The 16,718-nt window shown below is 41.9% G+C and overlaps 2 protein-coding genes across 4 annotated transcripts in view; one reads left to right on the top strand and one right to left on the bottom strand.

Annotated features, from left to right (window-relative positions):
- LOC118881561 (S-adenosyl-L-methionine-dependent tRNA 4-demethylwyosine synthase TYW1) overlaps window positions 1-8,918 on the bottom strand; it is a 203,470-nt gene extending 194,552 nt beyond the window's left edge. Inside the window, exons 1-4 of one of the 3 annotated variants that reach the window (XM_036826658.1) lie at window positions 8,736-8,918; window positions 7,813-7,940; window positions 6,725-6,862; window positions 1,208-1,309 (exon numbers count right to left, since the gene is read on the bottom strand). In XM_036826658.1, coding sequence (XP_036682553.1) covers window positions 1,208-1,309; window positions 6,725-6,862; window positions 7,813-7,940; window positions 8,736-8,739 — 372 coding nt within the window. In that variant the 5' untranslated portion in view covers window positions 8,740-8,918. The remainder of the gene's footprint in view (window positions 1-1,207; window positions 1,310-6,724; window positions 6,863-7,812; window positions 7,941-8,735) is intronic. The other 2 variants (XM_036826657.1, XM_036826659.1) reach the window with 2 other exon arrangements.
- Window positions 8,919-9,602: 684 nt separating this feature from the next.
- SBDS (SBDS ribosome maturation factor) lies at window positions 9,603-16,173 on the top strand. The gene is made up of 5 exons (XM_036826366.1): window positions 9,603-9,979; window positions 10,625-10,754; window positions 11,258-11,458; window positions 13,381-13,545; window positions 14,386-16,173. Exons 1-5 carry the CDS (start codon window positions 9,852-9,854, stop codon window positions 14,512-14,514), a joined length of 753 nt encoding a protein of 250 aa, XP_036682261.1. The 5' UTR covers window positions 9,603-9,851; the 3' UTR covers window positions 14,515-16,173.
- Window positions 16,174-16,718: the final 545 nt, after the last annotated feature.

Raw genomic sequence — 16,718 nt, 5'->3', positions numbered from 1 at the left:
CTAAGACATCCCCTGAAAAATCAAAGCAATAAAACGTTAAATGTAAAGTGACTTAACACTTGGCACCATCATCTCCACGGGAAACAAAACACATCTTCAGTCCTGTGAGCCACAGTATTTCATCTGCTCAGGTGTATCTTCACAGTTCCAAGTCAGGAGGTAAGTTATAAGTAATCCCTTACAAATAATTAAGTATCCAAGCTTGCTAATAATTTTAAACAAATAATTTAGAGCGGATTCAAGCTCACTCATTTGTACTCCAACGTTTCTTGGGGGAGAAGGAAATGCACATTTACAGCTAGAGGTTTATCCACTAAGAAGGGACTGGCAAATTACAGCCCGCAGGCCCAGTCCCACTCACTGCCTGTTTTTGTAAATAAAATTTTATTGGAACACAGCCACACTCACTCATTTACATACTGTTTTTGGCTGTTTCGTGCCTCAAAGGCAGAACTCAGTAGCTGCGTGGCCCACAAAGCTGAAGATATTTACCATCTGGCCCTTTAAAGAAAAGGCCTGTCGATGCCTGTTCCAACTGCTTCTCCAACTTTAGCTGCTTCAGAATCACCTGCGGCACTTGTTAAAACACAGCCCCACATCCAGACTTTGATTCCGCGGGGCTGGGCTAGGACCTGAGAATCTGCATTTCTAACGAGTTCCCAGAAATGCTGATACTGTCGGTTCAAGGACCACGCTTGGAGAACCGCTGCTGTCAGGCCAACTTCCCTACCTGGGCATGGCTAGAGGAGGGGGCGGGGCATTCCTCAGGTGAAGAAATGAAGCTCTCACAGATATGACATTACGCCTGGAGGTCACACAGCCAGTTAAAGAGATTTCTCTAACTCCAAAACCCATACTGCTTCTGCCACCCAAGTGGCTCCTGACCTTTCAGCAGGCTTACACGTGGTTCATATGCCCGGCACACGGCCATCAGTGACAACCCTCTTTGATTACGATAGTCAAAGCAGGAGGGAACTTCCAACCACCCAAGCTTTCAGTCTAACACCCCAGAGGGACCGGCCCCGCATCATGCCCAAGTCGGCACGCCACCACACACTCAGCACCTGACTGACACTGAACGCTCAACCGACTGGAATCCTTTAGCGTGAAAATTAAATTTATTCTGAAGAGTCTGTTTATCCCAGAACACAGGAGGTCAATTAAATTTGAAAGTTGTGATTGAAGGAAAAATAAGACAATTACCAACCTCTTCTACTAGATGGTCATCTGGGTCATATTCCTTCAGATTAATAACTGCCACAGGCAGATCAAGGGAGCTAACTGCTTTGGCAAGAACTGTCGCAAATCCCTGATAGGAGGGAAAAAAATCAAATAAAGTCTTCAATAAGCTAAATAAATGAAAAATACAGTCATCATTTATTCCTGTTGACAAGGTAATGAGGCATTTAGCATGAAAAGCTTTTCCGGTGACTGACATGTAACACCGTCAACACAAATTCTATTCTTATTTCTACCATTTTCTCAAGCATCTTTACAGAGACCAATCACTCAGCTGTGTTGTTCTCACTCTACAAGTACATATGTGGGATTATATGTACTTGTAGACATTTCGGCTGCTTTGCCCCACTAGAAGAAACATATAGACGGAGAAGAAATACCAAAGAGGGAGGAGAGTGGGAAATATGAGAACTGCGAGCACATTTCTGGGAGACAGAAAGCAGAAAGCAGCAGGCTGACAGACCGAAGAAAGCCTCGGGGGAGACACAGAACCAGAGGGGCTCTGGGATCAGTCAGTCACGGGGGCAAAAATGGGAGGGAGCAGTGGGCCAGAGAAGACCCTGGGGCATACAGAGAAACTGTATCATATGGGACCGGTGCACACAGAGCCTCAGCGACACTCACCTTTTACCCCCAGGCAGACTCCTGCTACTCTCTTCTCCAAACAAAATGAACCAAATGGTTGGGGAAGGCTACAACTTCTAGCCAGATGTTGGCACCCCAGGGAATTCTCTTCCTCTTTCTGGCCTGGTAGCCTAATACTTGGCTCACCACCTGCCAGGACTAAAGCTAAGCCTGCCCTCGCCGTTTACTGGGCATCCACCAGGCCAGTCTCAGCTCTGGGCGATATTACCCAACAGGGAACAAGGCACACATGTTCCCTGCCCTTAAGGAGCACCAAGGAACATCCTCAAGGAGATGTTCTAATGGACAGAGAGAGAATAAACACACAAATGAGAAAATACACAGTATATCAGATGGTGATCAGTGCTGTGGAGGAAAAGAGGATAAGGGGTAAGAATGCGGTATTGGAGGCATGGGGAGAGTTGTTATTTTACATAAGGAGGGTCAGGACAGGTATATAGAATAAAAAATAAATATTTGGTCTTTGTTTCCAGGGAGCTCGTAGAGCTCCTAAAATCCTTGGAACTTGCTGTCTTTGGTGTGTTAATGAGATGACTCATGGGGTTGCGGTGGGGGACTAGGTAGCTTCAGGATGGAGGCTGGTCAGCGGAAAACCAACCCTGGGATTAAAGGCTTAGAACTTTCAACATCTTCTCTCCCTGTGGGGAGGGGAGGGGAGGGGTGGCAGGAGATGCAGTTCAATCAGATATGGTCGATGATTTAATCAGTCATGCTTACGTAATGAAATCTCCATAAAAAACCCTAAATGACAGGGGTTGGGGGACACATTGATATGCCGAGGAGGTGGCACATCAAAATAGGACACACAAGCTCTGTGCCGCCCCTCCCCCCAAGACCTGCCCCATCATCTCTCCCATTTGTCTCTTTCTGAGTTGTATCCATTATAATAAACCAGTAGACTAAGCAAAGCAATTCCCTGCATTCTGTGAGTCATTCTAGGGAATTAGCAAACCTACGAAAGAGACTGTGGGAACCCCTGAATGTATAACTGGCCAGTCAGGAGTACACATGGCCCCTGGGACTTGTGACTGGTGTCTGAGGTGGGGACAATCTGACAATAACTCGAGTAGACAGTACCAGAATCGGAAAATAGGTGTGGGAAAACAACTATTTGGTGTCAGACAACACTGCCACAGGCCTCAAAAATAAAGACTTGAGCAAAACCTGAAGGAAGTGAGAGAGCAAGCCAGAGGCTATCCCCAGCAGAGGGGCGTGTAAGTGAAAAGGCCCAAATGCGCGAGCACACTCGGCAAGGAGGTTAATAAGACTGGAGGGGGGGACCAAGGACATGAGGTAAAGGAGATGGTGGAGACCCAGAAGTGAGGGCCTCTTGGCCACCATGGGGGCTTTGGCATTTGCTTTAAGTGAATGAGGGAGTCACTGCACGGTATTAAGCCAAGATGATTAACACCATTTCGCCTAAGTTCTCACGGTCCCTGTGGTTGCTGGGACGGGCTAAACGAAGGAGGCTGAGGATGAGATGACCGCAGTAACCCAGACAAAATATGAGGGAGGCTGGCTTAGCCCGGGGCAGCAGCAGTGAAGGCAGTAAGAAGTGACTGGAATCTGGATCTATTCTGAAAGTAGAACACACAGCATGTGCTGACAGACTGGATGTGGGTAGTAAGAAAAAGAGAGAAGTCAAAGGTTTTTTTGAACTGGGCAACTGGAAGGATGCAGTTGCCACTTATCAGAATGGGAAAAATTAGAGGTGGAAGAGGTTTGGGCAGAAAATTGGGAGTTTAGTTGTGAGCACACTAATTCTGAGTCGCCTACTACACATCCATCCACATGAAGATCTAAGATAGATAGGCAGCTGGGGATGAGTGTCTGGGGTTGAGAGGAAAAGTTCAGATTAGAAACATACATTTAGAGGCCATCATCTACTACAGGGATCAGCACACTAGGGCCTGAAGGCCAGATCCGGCCCTCTGTCTTTATAAGTAAAGGTTACTGGAATACAGTCATGCTCATTTATTTACACATGGTCCACGGCTGCTTTCACACGACATCAGCGGAGCTGAACAGCTGCAACAAAGACCATACGCCTTGCAAAACCTGAAAACCTAAAAAACATATGTAAAATAAAATATCTAGCCCTTTACAGAAAAACTCTGTCAAATTCTAATAAATAGAACTGAAAGCTCTAGATAACAAGATCCCTTAGAGAGTGAAGTGAGTGCAGATAAAGACATAGTCTCAAGAACTGTGCCCTGGGACGCTCCTATCTTTGGAGGGCAAGAAGATGAGGAGAAATCCGCAAATGACAGTGAGGCAGACTAGCCTCAGCAGAGGAGGAGGAGAACCTAGAGAAGAGTGTCCCAAAAGTTCAATGGAGAAAGTATGTCAACAAGGAAGGAGCTGTCGTGCAGCTAAGAGGCCAAGTAAGATGAAGACTGGGAATTAATTAGCGACATGAAAGTCACTGGGAGCAGGCTGGGGCACACAAGCCTAACTGGAGTGGGTCAAGAAAGACAGGAGTAGAGAAATTAGAGACAGCAAGCACAGACAACACTTTCAAGGAGTAATACTATAAAAAAAAAAAAAATTGAGGTGGTAGTTAGAGGGAGATGTGAGGTAGATAGGTCACCTGGCATACCCTGACCCACCTTGCACACAGCATACAGTGAGAACTAACAATTAGAGAAAACAAGTCTATTTACACAGTTAACAGAGAAAATCCACACCAGCTACCCCATCATTCCATCCTAAATATGAACAGAAAACCACAGATCACCAAGACCATGATGAGAACAAGTGACAGGAAAGATAAATAGCAGCAGCAGAAACATGGAGGAAGCAGATAAATCAGGAACTCACTGAAATATATTCTTAGATTATGAAAAAGATGCAATAGAAATTGAACAGAATGGCATTTTTGCAATTAAAAACATTATAGCCGAACTAAAACATTCAAAAAAACGGTTTGGAATTGAAATCCAAGAACCCAGAACAGAAAGAAAGTTACCAAAAGTTATGAGAGAGGATTTGAGACACAGAAGACCATCCAAAGGGTCCAACATCCAACTAACCAAGTAGAACAGAGAAAACAGAAGGGAAAGAAGTTTACCCAAGAAATATCAGCAGAATTAATGCACACAAATTTTCAAAACAAAACAGCCCAAGTATACAATACAATGGCTGAAAAAGACCCAACCTAGACACTATCTCACAAAAGCTCCAAACATCTAGGACAAGGGAATTATTCTGAAAGCTTCTAGGGGGCTTCCCTGGTGGCGCAGTGGTTAAGAATCCATCTGCCAATGCAGGGGACACGGGTTCGAGCCCTGGTCCGTGAAGATCCCACATGCCGCGGAACAACTAAGCCCGTGAGCCACAACTACTGAGCCTGCGCTCTAGAGCCCACGAGTCACAACTACGGAACCCGTGCACCACAACTACTGAAGCCCGCATGCCTAGAGACCATGCTCTGCAACAAGAGAAGTCACCGCAATGAGAAGCCCGCGCACGTCCGCGCACCACAACAAAGAGTAGCCCCCTCTCGCCGCAACTAGAGAAAGCCCACATGCAGTAATGAAGACCCAACACAGCCAAAGTAAATAAAATAAAAAATAAATAAATTTATTGAAAAAAAAAAAAAAGACAAGGATGTAATGCCCTCAAAGTTGTAAGAAAAGAATTTTGCCCGAGTCTTCTATACCAAGCCAAATACAAATCAATCAAATGTGAAAGCCAAATAGAGAAATTCAGATGGCACAGCTTTAAGAAGGGGGGCCATTTAACTCATATCAACAATGATGTGGGCAACAATATTAAGCCGCTGAGATCTGAGGAACTGACTAATACAAGGAGTCAATAACTTTTATCTAACTTGATTAATCTAGAAACATGGCAGAAGGAGGTTCAAGAAATAACCCTCAGAGGAATTAAAAACAGAAATATCAATAGTTAAAATGGATTCTCTGAAGAGTACTTTTCATTATGAACCCTCTGTACACCTGGATTTGTTACCATCTGCAAGTATTAATTTGATCTTTTAAAAAAACGTAAAAGCAGGCATAAAAGAGAGGCTAGGAATGAGATCTTCTATGAGTAACATAAAAGGACTTTGTTTCCGCAGCTCAGATGCCTTTCTAATGTTTCTTCCAGTTTCCTGCCTCTGCTGCTTAAGGTTGAACTTAATTATAAGTGACCTTCAATTATGACACACACAACAAAATACTGAAAACCTTTTAAAAAGTAGTATTCTACAAAACATCCACGAGAGGGCAGTAGAACCCTCTTTAATACTCTACCAAAACAACGACAAGGAATTCTGTTTTTAATTCATTTTCATGTTAGGCTTAGACTCTTTTCCTAGAAAGCAATAAATAGCTGTGACCTTTATAATAAAGAAGCAGGCAGCATCTAAATACAATTAAAGCATCTTTCAGCTATATATCTGCAGCCGGTATCTATACAGTAGTCAATGTATATCGTTAACACTTTTAACAGAGAAATCAAAATACATTTCATTAAATAGATGTGTGAAGTTGTGAACGTCAGGGTCCATACTGGACATACTGCTGCCATTTTTCACTATCCCCTACTTCTGTACACAGTAATGGACTTGGAACTCCAAGTCTCCATTCTGCTGAGCAGAAGCAAGCTTCAGAACAAAGACCCCGCATGACAGTGACCACCAGACACCCCCAAATCAGCTGAAATTGAGATGAAACCCACCCACCACCCCAGAAAGGAAAAATGTATGCTGTAAAAAGGAAAAACAAAGATGAAAAAAGATTAGAAGATCAATTCAGTTCACTGCTAAAGAATACTTTTCAGAAATTTTCTTAAAAGATCAGGAGACCCAATGAAAAGTGTCATTATAAGTTCTTACCTTTGCTGTGCCAGTCTGAGAACCATAGAAAATCTTCACTCCAGACACAAAGACTTCCTTCTTTTGAAGAGAGATATAGCCATTTGTCATCAAATCCCGAGATGCTTTTGGAACGGTTTTCTCCTGTGAGTTTTTGTTCTTGAAATAAACACAAAATCCATCAAGTTTGAATATTTTCCCAACTTCATTAAGGATGAAAATTATCAATCGCTCAGATACTGACCCATTTTATTATTCTCTTAATCTTTCGATTGTACTCCTCAAATATTAACCCCTTGGTATAATTAGGTCCTTTAAAAGCAGGGCCCTCATTTCTTAAGACTATAATGATTCCCATTCCTTCCAGGATAAAACTACACGTACTTTCACCCATAATGTGTTGTAGTGGAATAATAGTAGAAACTTATTTTCTGATTCTTAATTACTGGAAAGAAAAGAGAAGACTACTACCCCTTAAGGGTGCTAAGCAGATTTGGGTTTTTTGCAAAAGTTTAATTTTTCATTACAAAACCTTCCTGTATCTTAACAATGAGACTTCCACAGCCCATCAAAGAAAAGGTAAATAACTTAGTCTATAAAAACTGACCAGAAAAATTTTTTGGCATTGAAAAACTATTTCTAGAGACCAAACATAAAAGTGATCGAAAGTTCCTTTTAGAATTTCTATATTTTTCTGGAAGCCTTAGAAAATCTGCACTCTGCATTCTCTACAAAATTTGATGCCAAATACTCTCCTAGAAAAAGTAACTCCACTTGGGTTTCCCTGGTGGCACAGTGGTAAAGAATCCGCCTGCTAATGCAAGGGACACGGGTTCAAGCCCTGGCCCAGGAAGATCCCACAGGCTACGGAGCAACTAAGCCCGTGTGTCATAACTACTGAGGCTGCATGCCGCAACTACTGGAGCCTGCGTGCCTAGAGCCCGTGCTCCGTAACAAGAGAAGCTACCACAATGAGAAGCCCGCGCACCACAACAAAGAGTAGCCCCCGCTCGCCGTAACTAGAGAAAGCCCACACGCGACGAAGACTCAACACAGCCAAAAATAAATAAATATATATATATTTTAAAAATAAAGGTAACTCCACTTACCTGCTTTCTGATGACAATCTGGAAACAAATCCAAAGGCTAAAGCCAAAGGCAAAGCCCAAATATATGTAAAACCTGTTTATCCATAATGATATTAAAGATGAGAAGTCCCACATATCCAAAGAAGGATCTAAATTTAAAATGACACATACAAGTAATTTTATTTGAAGTTACATATACAATGATGCCCATTCTTATTTTAAGAGAAAAAAAAAGAAAAACCAACCTTCATATTCAACAACCCCACTAAGAAATCTATAAAAAGCAACTCTAATAAAAACAAAACACTGTGATATGTAATATAATTGTCATAATGATAATGCTAATTCAAAAAAAGAATATAAAATTTTATCTTCATTTGAATATAGCGATTGGAAAAGAAGGGAACATAAAGTCAAAACACTTTATGTGGAATTATGAGTTAATTTTGCTTTGTTACGCTGCTCCATAAGGAAAATAATACTAAACGTATTCCTCTTTTTTTAATTTTATTTTTAGAGACCCACAGCTACTTGCAAAGGGTTCTCAAATAATTGACCTCAAGTCCCACTTTTTTTTAAGGGAGACATGGATGGACCTGGCCTCAAATGCTGAACCTGGGGGTAATTTCAAAAGGCAAAGTCTAAGATTTGAGGTTTACAGGTGCTACTCCTGGAAAGGACCAAAAGTCCTCAACACACGTGGGTAAGGGGGAGACAGTTTTCTCTGTCTTTTGCTTGAGGTTAGAAGCATAGTTCTAAACTCATCTCCTAGCCTCAAAAGGCAAAAGCCAGGTCACGAGCAGGGATCAGTCCTCCCCTGCCCCCAGCGGCACCGGTCCCGGGCTAACAAGGGCAACATACTCTGGAGGAAGGGGCCCGAGGGTCTCAAAAAAACAGTTTCCTCCCTTCCCACCCCACGAACCTTACCCGCCTGGGGACCTTACCCATTCTCCTCAGAGCCCGAGCCCTGCGGCCCAACAAGACACCAGGACTGCGGACCTAAGAAACTTACTGTCCGGCGTGGATACTGGGAAACTACCAGAAATACCTCGCAGCATTAGCTGGGTGCCCACAGTCGGAGGACCGGGGAGCAGCCATGCCACTCGCAGACCTGTCCGGATTGGCTCAGAGGAGGAAGGGGGCGGGCCCAGAGAAAAGCACCGCCCAGAGCTCCCGGCGAGGAAGCGGGAGCGCTCCCCGCGGCCCAGGAATCCGCGCTTGAGAGTTAGGGGCGAATCCGGAGAGAAGAAGGGAAAAAAGGTGGGGGTGGGGGAGGGAAAGGCGGCGTTAATAGACTAAGGGCATCGTCAACCGAATGCAATCTGTGAACCTGTTTGAATCTCATTTGAAACACACCGACTGTAAAAAGGCATTATTTAGGGGAAATTTGATTATGGACTAGCTATGAGACGCTATTAAGGAATTATGGTTAATCTCGTTAGGTGTATTTGTTAGTTTAGGCAAGTATTTAAAGCTAAAACCTTACGATGATTTGCTTTAAAATACTCCAACAAAAAAAAAATGAGGGAGAATGAAACAAGAACGGCAAAATGTTGAAAATTGTTGAAGCGGGGTGATCGTTACATGGCAGTTCGTTACACTTTTTTCTCTACCTTTTTTGTTAAAATTTTTCTATAACGAAAGGGTAATGTGGGCGTGGCCCGGAACTCCGCGGAACTGTGAGGCGCCCGGCACTGAGTTTCCACCCGGTCACCAAACATTAGCTCCACCAACCAATCAGAGCTCTTTCGTTCATTCTGGAAAGAAAATTACGTCAAGGAAGAGCCCCTCTCTTTCCGGGCGCGGAACAGTGTCGTAAAAGCCACAATGCGCAGGCGTTCTACCTCCCTCCTCCGCGCCCGGTTGTCGCAACACCTGACGCCTGCGCAGTAAGTTGCGTGGGTGTATTGTGGCGGCAGAGTTAGTCACTGTGCTGCGCAGTCTGCGGGCGTTACTGTGCCGCGCGCCGCCGGGTGGTTATATCGAGGCTCAGTTGGCCCTCAGGCAGGCAGCGTGGGTCTGCCTTGGTTCTTCGGACCCAAGGTCTGTGAGCGGCCACGATGTCGATCTTCACCCCCACCAACCAGATCCGCCTGACCAATGTGGCCGTAGTACGAATGAAGCGAGCCGGGAAGCGCTTCGAAATCGCTTGCTACAAAAACAAAGTCGTAGGCTGGCGAAGCGGCGTGTGAGTGACACTCTCCCTCTGGGCCCTGGCCGGAGTTGGTAGCCTCGAAGGCGGCCTCCCTCTGGTCGTCTAACGAATAGGCCCAGCTGGGGTCTCGTCAGGGAAGGAAATGGGAAACTTACTCCTGCTGCCCGGGCTTAGGGTCTAAACCAGACGTTCCCTTTTTTTTTGTTTGGTCGGTTTGGTTTGGGGCTTGGTTTGACTTTGCTTCGCGGGTGTCATAAAAAGCCACAGCCAAGAAACCCTCATAATTGTGGTCCTTTTGTCAGAATAATGATCAAGGCTAAGGGCCTGGTCTTTCAGGTGCATCTATAGTTCCTGCGTTTGTCGCAGATCTCAGCCCAGTAGTTTCAGCGAAGTGCGTAAGGTCTTCACTGCTGCCATCTAGGGGCTGGAATTCCTTGGCAGCAGCCGGACCCCACCCTTCAGTGATTGCACACATATTCCCGCGACGTTTTTCACCTCTGAGTAACTGCGAATACAAATGGAGTTCTGGATTACGAAATGGGCCCCTGGAACCGAGGGTCATTTAGGAGTATTTGTTGTTTCTTACTATTCATATCGTCTCCGTCTTGTATTTAAATATGAATGAACTTCGAAGTTTGAAGCATACTCACTTAGGACTTTCTCTCCTGTCCTCCCAAGGGAAAAAGACCTTGATGAAGTTCTGCAGACCCACTCAGTGTTTGTAAATGTCTCTAAAGGTCAGGTTGCAAGGAAGGAAGATCTCATCAGTGCGTTTGGAACAGATGACCAGACTGAAATCTGTAAGCAGGTGGGTTCTAACAGTTGCAGCATAATTGACCCTAATATCCATTAGTATTAGATATTAGATTACAGGTATGTTAAACTTTAAAGTAGTATTTTTTTGGAGTGAACAGTTACTATGCAATAATTCGATCTGTGCAACATCACTTTTAATAATTCAGGACATGGATATTTTTTGCCAAAGCCTCCAGAAATCAGATTTCCTACTAAACTGCCTTATTTTGTCCATTTATATATTTTTAGTGTAATATACCTGAAAATAGATATTCCTTTTCAAGTATTTCATCACTTACACCCTCTGCTAAGATTACCTCTACCCCATCCCCCATCTAAATAAGTAAGATTTTGGAACAAGATAATCCCTTTAGGCAAAGCTCAAGTTATTACCAAATATCAGTAGCTGAAGAGGATGAAATTTAATTTTCTCCCCAGTTATTAATTCCTGTGGTTAGTTAACAAATAGTGTGGAATAAAGACATTACTTTTCTTAAACTTGTTGGGTTTTTTAAGATTTTGACTAAAGGAGAGGTTCAAGTGTCAGATAAAGAACGGCACACACAGCTGGAGCAGATGTTTAGGGACATTGCAACTATTGTGGCCGACAAATGTGTGAACCCTGAAACAAAGAGACCGTACACCGTTATCCTTATTGAGAGAGCCATGAAAGACATCCACTATTCGGTCAAACCCAACAAGAGTACAAAACAGCAGGTGAGTTGTTTTTTAATGTCAAAAAGTGTCCATGAAAATCAGTGTTCTCTGAGGAAAACATTAAAATAGTTGGTCTGTAATAACAAAATGGCACTACTTGGAAGCAAGTGGGAAGAGGTTTGGGGTAGAGGGGAGGGGAACGATGGAGGTTGTAGAGAGGAGTGATGGACTTTGTTTTAACTAAACACAAATATACTAGGACTCTCACCTTCCTATCCAAGTCAGACCTTTAAAGATAAAACTTGGATTCTTCCAACAAGGACCTACTGTATAGCACAGGGAACTTGGCTCAATATTCAGTAATAACCTAAATGGGAAAAGAATTTGAAAAAGAATAGATACTTGTATGGGTATAACTGAATCCCTTTGCTGTACACCTGTAGCTAACACATCATTGTTAATCAACTATACTCCAATATAAAATAAAAAATGTTTTTACAAAGATAAAACTTGCATTTTTAAAGCATCATTTTAACCTCAGTTGTTAGATTTTTTTTTTTAATTATTTATTTTTATTTATTTATTTATGGCTGTGTTGGGTCTTCGTTTCTGTGCGAGGGCTTTCTCTAGTTGCGGCAAGCGGGGGCCACTCTTCATCGCGGTGCGCGGGCCTCTCACTATCGCGGCCTCTCTTGTTGCGGAGCACAGGCTCCAGACGTGCAGGCTCAGTAATTGTGGCTCGCAGGCCTAGTTGCTCCGCGGCATGTGGGATCTTCCCAGACCAGGGCTCAAACCCATGTCCCCTGCATTGGCAGGCAGATTCTCTACCACTGCGCCACCAGGGAAGCCCCTAGATTTTTTTTTTTATGTTTGTATAATACATACACTATAAAAGTCACCCATTTAAAGCCTACAATTCAGTCGTATACTCACAGAGTTTTTGCACCCTTCCCTGCTACCTAATTTGAGAACATTTCATCACCCCAAAATGAAACCCTGTACCTGTTGGCAGTCACTTCTCATTCCTCTGTCTCATAAGGAGGGAATAAGGCAACTGCAAATTTTATTTCTGTTTTTATTGACTTGTCTATTCTGCACATTTCATATAAATGGAGTCATACAGTATGTGGCCCTTTCAAGGTTAATCCATGTTGTAGCATCTATCAGTACTTTTTTCCTTCTTAGGACTGAATAATAGTTCACTGTATGGAAATACCACCTTTTGTTCATTCATCAGTTGGTGGACATTTGGGTTGTTCCCACTTTTTAGCTACCATGAATAATGCTGCTATGAAATTGATTACAAATTTTTGTGTGGACGTATGTTTCCATTTCTCTATACCCAGAAACAGAATTGCCAGCTCATATGGTGACTGTATTAACCTTTTGAGGACTTGCTCAGCCAGTTTCCAAAACAGCTGAGCCATTTTACATGTCCACAATCAGTGTACAAGGGTTCCAGTTTCTCCACATCCTCAGTGATGTTTGTTATTGTCCAACTTTTTGATTATAGCCATCCTGGGGGTATTATTCTGGTTTTGATTTGCATTTCCCTAATGACTGATAATTTGCCCATATTTTCATGGGCATATTGACCCTTTGTCTGTCTTCTTTGGAGAAATCACTCTTCAGATCCTTTGACCATTTTTTAGTTGATTAGTTGTCTCTTCATTATTGAGTTGTAAGAGTTCTTTATATATTTTGGATACTAATACCGTATCAAATGCACGATTTGCCAGTATTTTGTCATAGTCTATGGGTTGTCTTTTCACTTTCTTGATAGTTTTTTGAAGAACAAAAGGTTTTAATCTTGAAGCCCAATTTATCTATTTTTTTCCTGTGGTTGCTAATGTTCTTCATGTCGTCTAAGAAACCATTGCCCAGTCCAGCTAGATGGAAACTGCTTTGTTTTGAATACATTCTGCAGTAATGCAGCAGAAGCAGCAAAGAAATTGCAAACGTTTTTAATTTTGTCTTGATAGGCTTTGGAAGTGATAAAGCAGTTAAAGGAGAAAATGAAGATAGAACGTGCTCACATGAGACTTCGGTTCATTGTTCCAGTGAATGAAGGGAAGAAGCTGAAAGAAAAACTCAAGCCACTCATCAAGGTTATAGAAAGTGAAGACTATGGTCAACAGTTAGATATTGTAAGATTAACATACTCTTGTTTCTTTGCTTCCACGTTACCAAAATAGTTTCTTCACTAGCCATAAATCTGTCACAAACATTTAGAAGGTGTGAACAGTAAGACATTTCCAGAAACATCTTAACTAGAATTAGGTAAGACAGTCAAGGTCTCCGTAGAACCAAATTGTCATTAAGAACACTTATAATTTTTGTTTGCTTTTTTAGTTAAATTATTCATGATAAAATGATTTTGGTCAATGCTCATTTTCGATGAGAGAATATATTTTACAGTGAGTCTTCTATTAATGACTTTGCTCACCCCGCAGCTTCAGACATCGTGTAAATTCAGCTGCCTGCAAACCCACGTCTTAGAGCTTTACAGCTTCTTGACAAATAAATGAGCTCTAGAGGATTGTTGCGCTTTCCGCTGTAGATGTAAAACAACACATCTGACACTCTCTGAAGTTCTAAAATCTTTGCAAAACTTTGCACATGGTTTCTAAATAGGCCTTACACCTCTTTTTTTTTTTATTCCTTCAAATGTGGATACAAAGAGATGATTTCATTGAACTGTAAATTTTAACGCTAAATTTTAGTATGAAAAGGACCATAGCCTTACAGCTGAGGAATCTGGAGAAGTCCTCAATAGGGAGAATAATGCCTTGTCACAGAGGCCTGCGTGCATACTTATGGGCAGAGGCTGGACCAGAACCCAGCCCGCCATCCTGTGCGTTGTCTTATCTGTGGTTGTAGAGAGACCTGGAAAGTATGGCGTGTTTGTCTCATAGGAAGTGAAAGCTGTGTCCATCCTATGGTACTGCTCTTCCTCATGTGGTCACCAGCTGTGTTCAATGTTTCAGGTGTGTCTCATCGACCCCGGCTGCTTCCGAGAAATCGATGAGCTCGTAAAAAAGGAGACAAAAGGCAAAGGCTCTTTGGAAGTACTCAATTTGAAAGACGTGGAAGAAGGAGATGAGAAATTGGAGTGACAGTCATCAGTCTCTTCAGCTGTCAAACACTAAAGCGTTTTCATTTCCCACAGCCCTGTTTTCCTTCTGTGATCTGCCAAACACTTGCTCAGATGTGTTGACATTTTCCATCTTTGTGGCAAACATGTACACAAAAAGACTTTCCTAAGTAAGTATTATAATGTGGGATTAATTTAGTTTTAATTATCAAATGGGGTTTTAGGCAAAAGTGAAATACAGAGTCCGGAGTAGCATTTTGTTACTGCCTCATGCCTTTGAGCTTTCCAGGGTGAAAGTTATTTGAGACAACTCTTGTGGATAAAAAATAAATTTTGTACATTATAAGAAAATAACTTTGGGAGGATATATCTGTATGACAGAAAGGGAGGATTTGCCAAAAAAGAAAACGTGTAATGTCTTATTTCTACTTAATGAAATGTGTGTATAGGGGTAACTGTCTCGTGACCTAATACAAAGCTTGGATGATGAAAAATAGATAGATTTTCTTGATTTTCTGAAAAATAGATAGATGATGACTGTGCAGGACTTCAATAATATTCATCAAACATGCTGCCATAGCCTAGATTATTCTTAGTAAAAAATACAGCCATTTATTGCTAATTCTTAAAGTTTATAATATATATTACTAGAGTTGAAAATATATGTAATCAATAAAACCACTGTTTATTTTTGTTAAACTATGGCTTGTATTTCTAGACAGCTTCCTAACTTTTTCTTTTCTCTGCCTCTTGTCTGCTAAGATGGGAGAGTTCTTAGCAGGATTAAACAAGTCAGGAGGAGAGGAGTGCTCAGAACAGGGCCTGTTCTGTTAAATACCTGGTAAATCTTAGGGATATTATTTGGGATGTAATTGAACTTGAGTGTTTTAGTATTTGAACACTTAAATAGACAATGTGCAAGTTTTTTTAAATCTACTTACCCTCAAAAGAGATAGTCTAGAATACAAAGTAGGGTTTCACTCAAAATAAACATACAGATGTATTTTATGCACAGAAGTTTTTAAGTGAAAAAGAGTTCTTGACTTGAACAGTTCCTGATTGGTTGATTGAAGTCAAACATTTTTCTCATAGTGTTGGAAGAAATATTCTTAAGACACACTTTCTTTAATGCTGAAATTGAACTACTGTTCTGATACAGTCTTCAAGATGACCCCCTCACTGATTCCATTTTACTTACATAGTTTGTTGTTTTACAAAAATGATCTAAACTTGAAGTCCCAGGAAATTATTTTAACCAATGAAGTTTACACTTTATTTCTAGCTTAAACAGTTAAAGCAACGTTTCAGGTTGAAAGTCATAATTACTAAAAATGTTCAAGAGCTGCATCTTGAATAGAAAAAAGATAAATGTTACCATAACATTGCCTTAAGTTTTTCCCATTCTCATACTCATTTCTTCTAAAAAGCTGGAACTTCAAGAAGTGTTAAATGTAGATCAGAGTCATGTTTCTGAACCTATAAAAAATAAAAAAATTTCTACCTTATATTAATCTCATTATTCAGAAGTAGTTAAAAAGTTTGGTTCATAATTATCTTCCCAGTAGCACTGCTATAATGGATTACCTTAAGGATTATCGGTTTATTTCGCTTTTTCAATGCAAGCTTTATTGTGTACATTTGGTCAGAATGACGTTTCAGAATTAAACCTCTTCTATTAGCAGAGCTCTTTTCTTTGAAGTTTCCCTTGTACCCATACACAACTATTTGTTCCAGCTTATGTAACCTCATACCACTTTGAAATTCCCTCGTTGGCCTTGATTTTTGCCCTACCTTGTGTTATAGAGAGCTGCTTAAACACCTGCCTGGCACGCTAGATTGTGCGCAGCTCAAGGGCAGGAGATGAGCCAGCTCTGTGTATCCTTCCATGGTTTGGACCTAGTAGTTGTGGAATAAATGTCTGTGGAGTTATAAGCATACTCTCTCGGTGGGGGGTCCATGCCATCAGAAGTGAGGACAGGTAATGACTTTTTCAAATCCATCTTTAAAGCTTGATTGAGTTTTTGTCAGCTAAGCCAGAGCCTCCCACCGTTCATACCCATGCGTGCTGCTGTGCCGCTGGTGGTTTGTGTCTGCACAGATCCCCTCAGTCCTAAGGGCTTTTATCTCTGCCTGCAAGCAGCCTCTCACATTTACCCCAGGGTAAATACGCACATATTCTGTGGGGCTGTGATAGGGGAAATTGGGTAGCAGCACTCATTATTATAA

The sequence above is a fragment of the Balaenoptera musculus genome, chromosome 15, assembly GCF_009873245.2.
Source record: "Balaenoptera musculus isolate JJ_BM4_2016_0621 chromosome 15, mBalMus1.pri.v3, whole genome shotgun sequence".
NCBI lineage: Eukaryota > Metazoa > Chordata > Mammalia > Artiodactyla > Balaenopteridae > Balaenoptera > Balaenoptera musculus.
This window is presented reverse-complemented; position numbering and strand designations above follow the sequence as displayed.

What these genes read in the sequence shown, in the direction of transcription:
- SBDS (XM_036826366.1), top strand. Translation starts at nt 9,852, where the DNA reads ATGTCGATCTTCACCCCCACCAACCAGATCCGCCTGACCAATGTGGCC. An exon ending in ACAAGAGTACAAAACAGCAG is followed by an intron (nt 11,459 to 13,380) that starts GTGAGTTGTTTT and finishes TTGTCTTGATAG; the next exon opens with GCTTTGGAAGTGATAAAGCA. An exon ending in ATGGTCAACAGTTAGATATT is followed by an intron (nt 13,546 to 14,385) that starts GTAAGATTAACA and finishes TCAATGTTTCAG; the next exon opens with GTGTGTCTCATCGACCCCGG.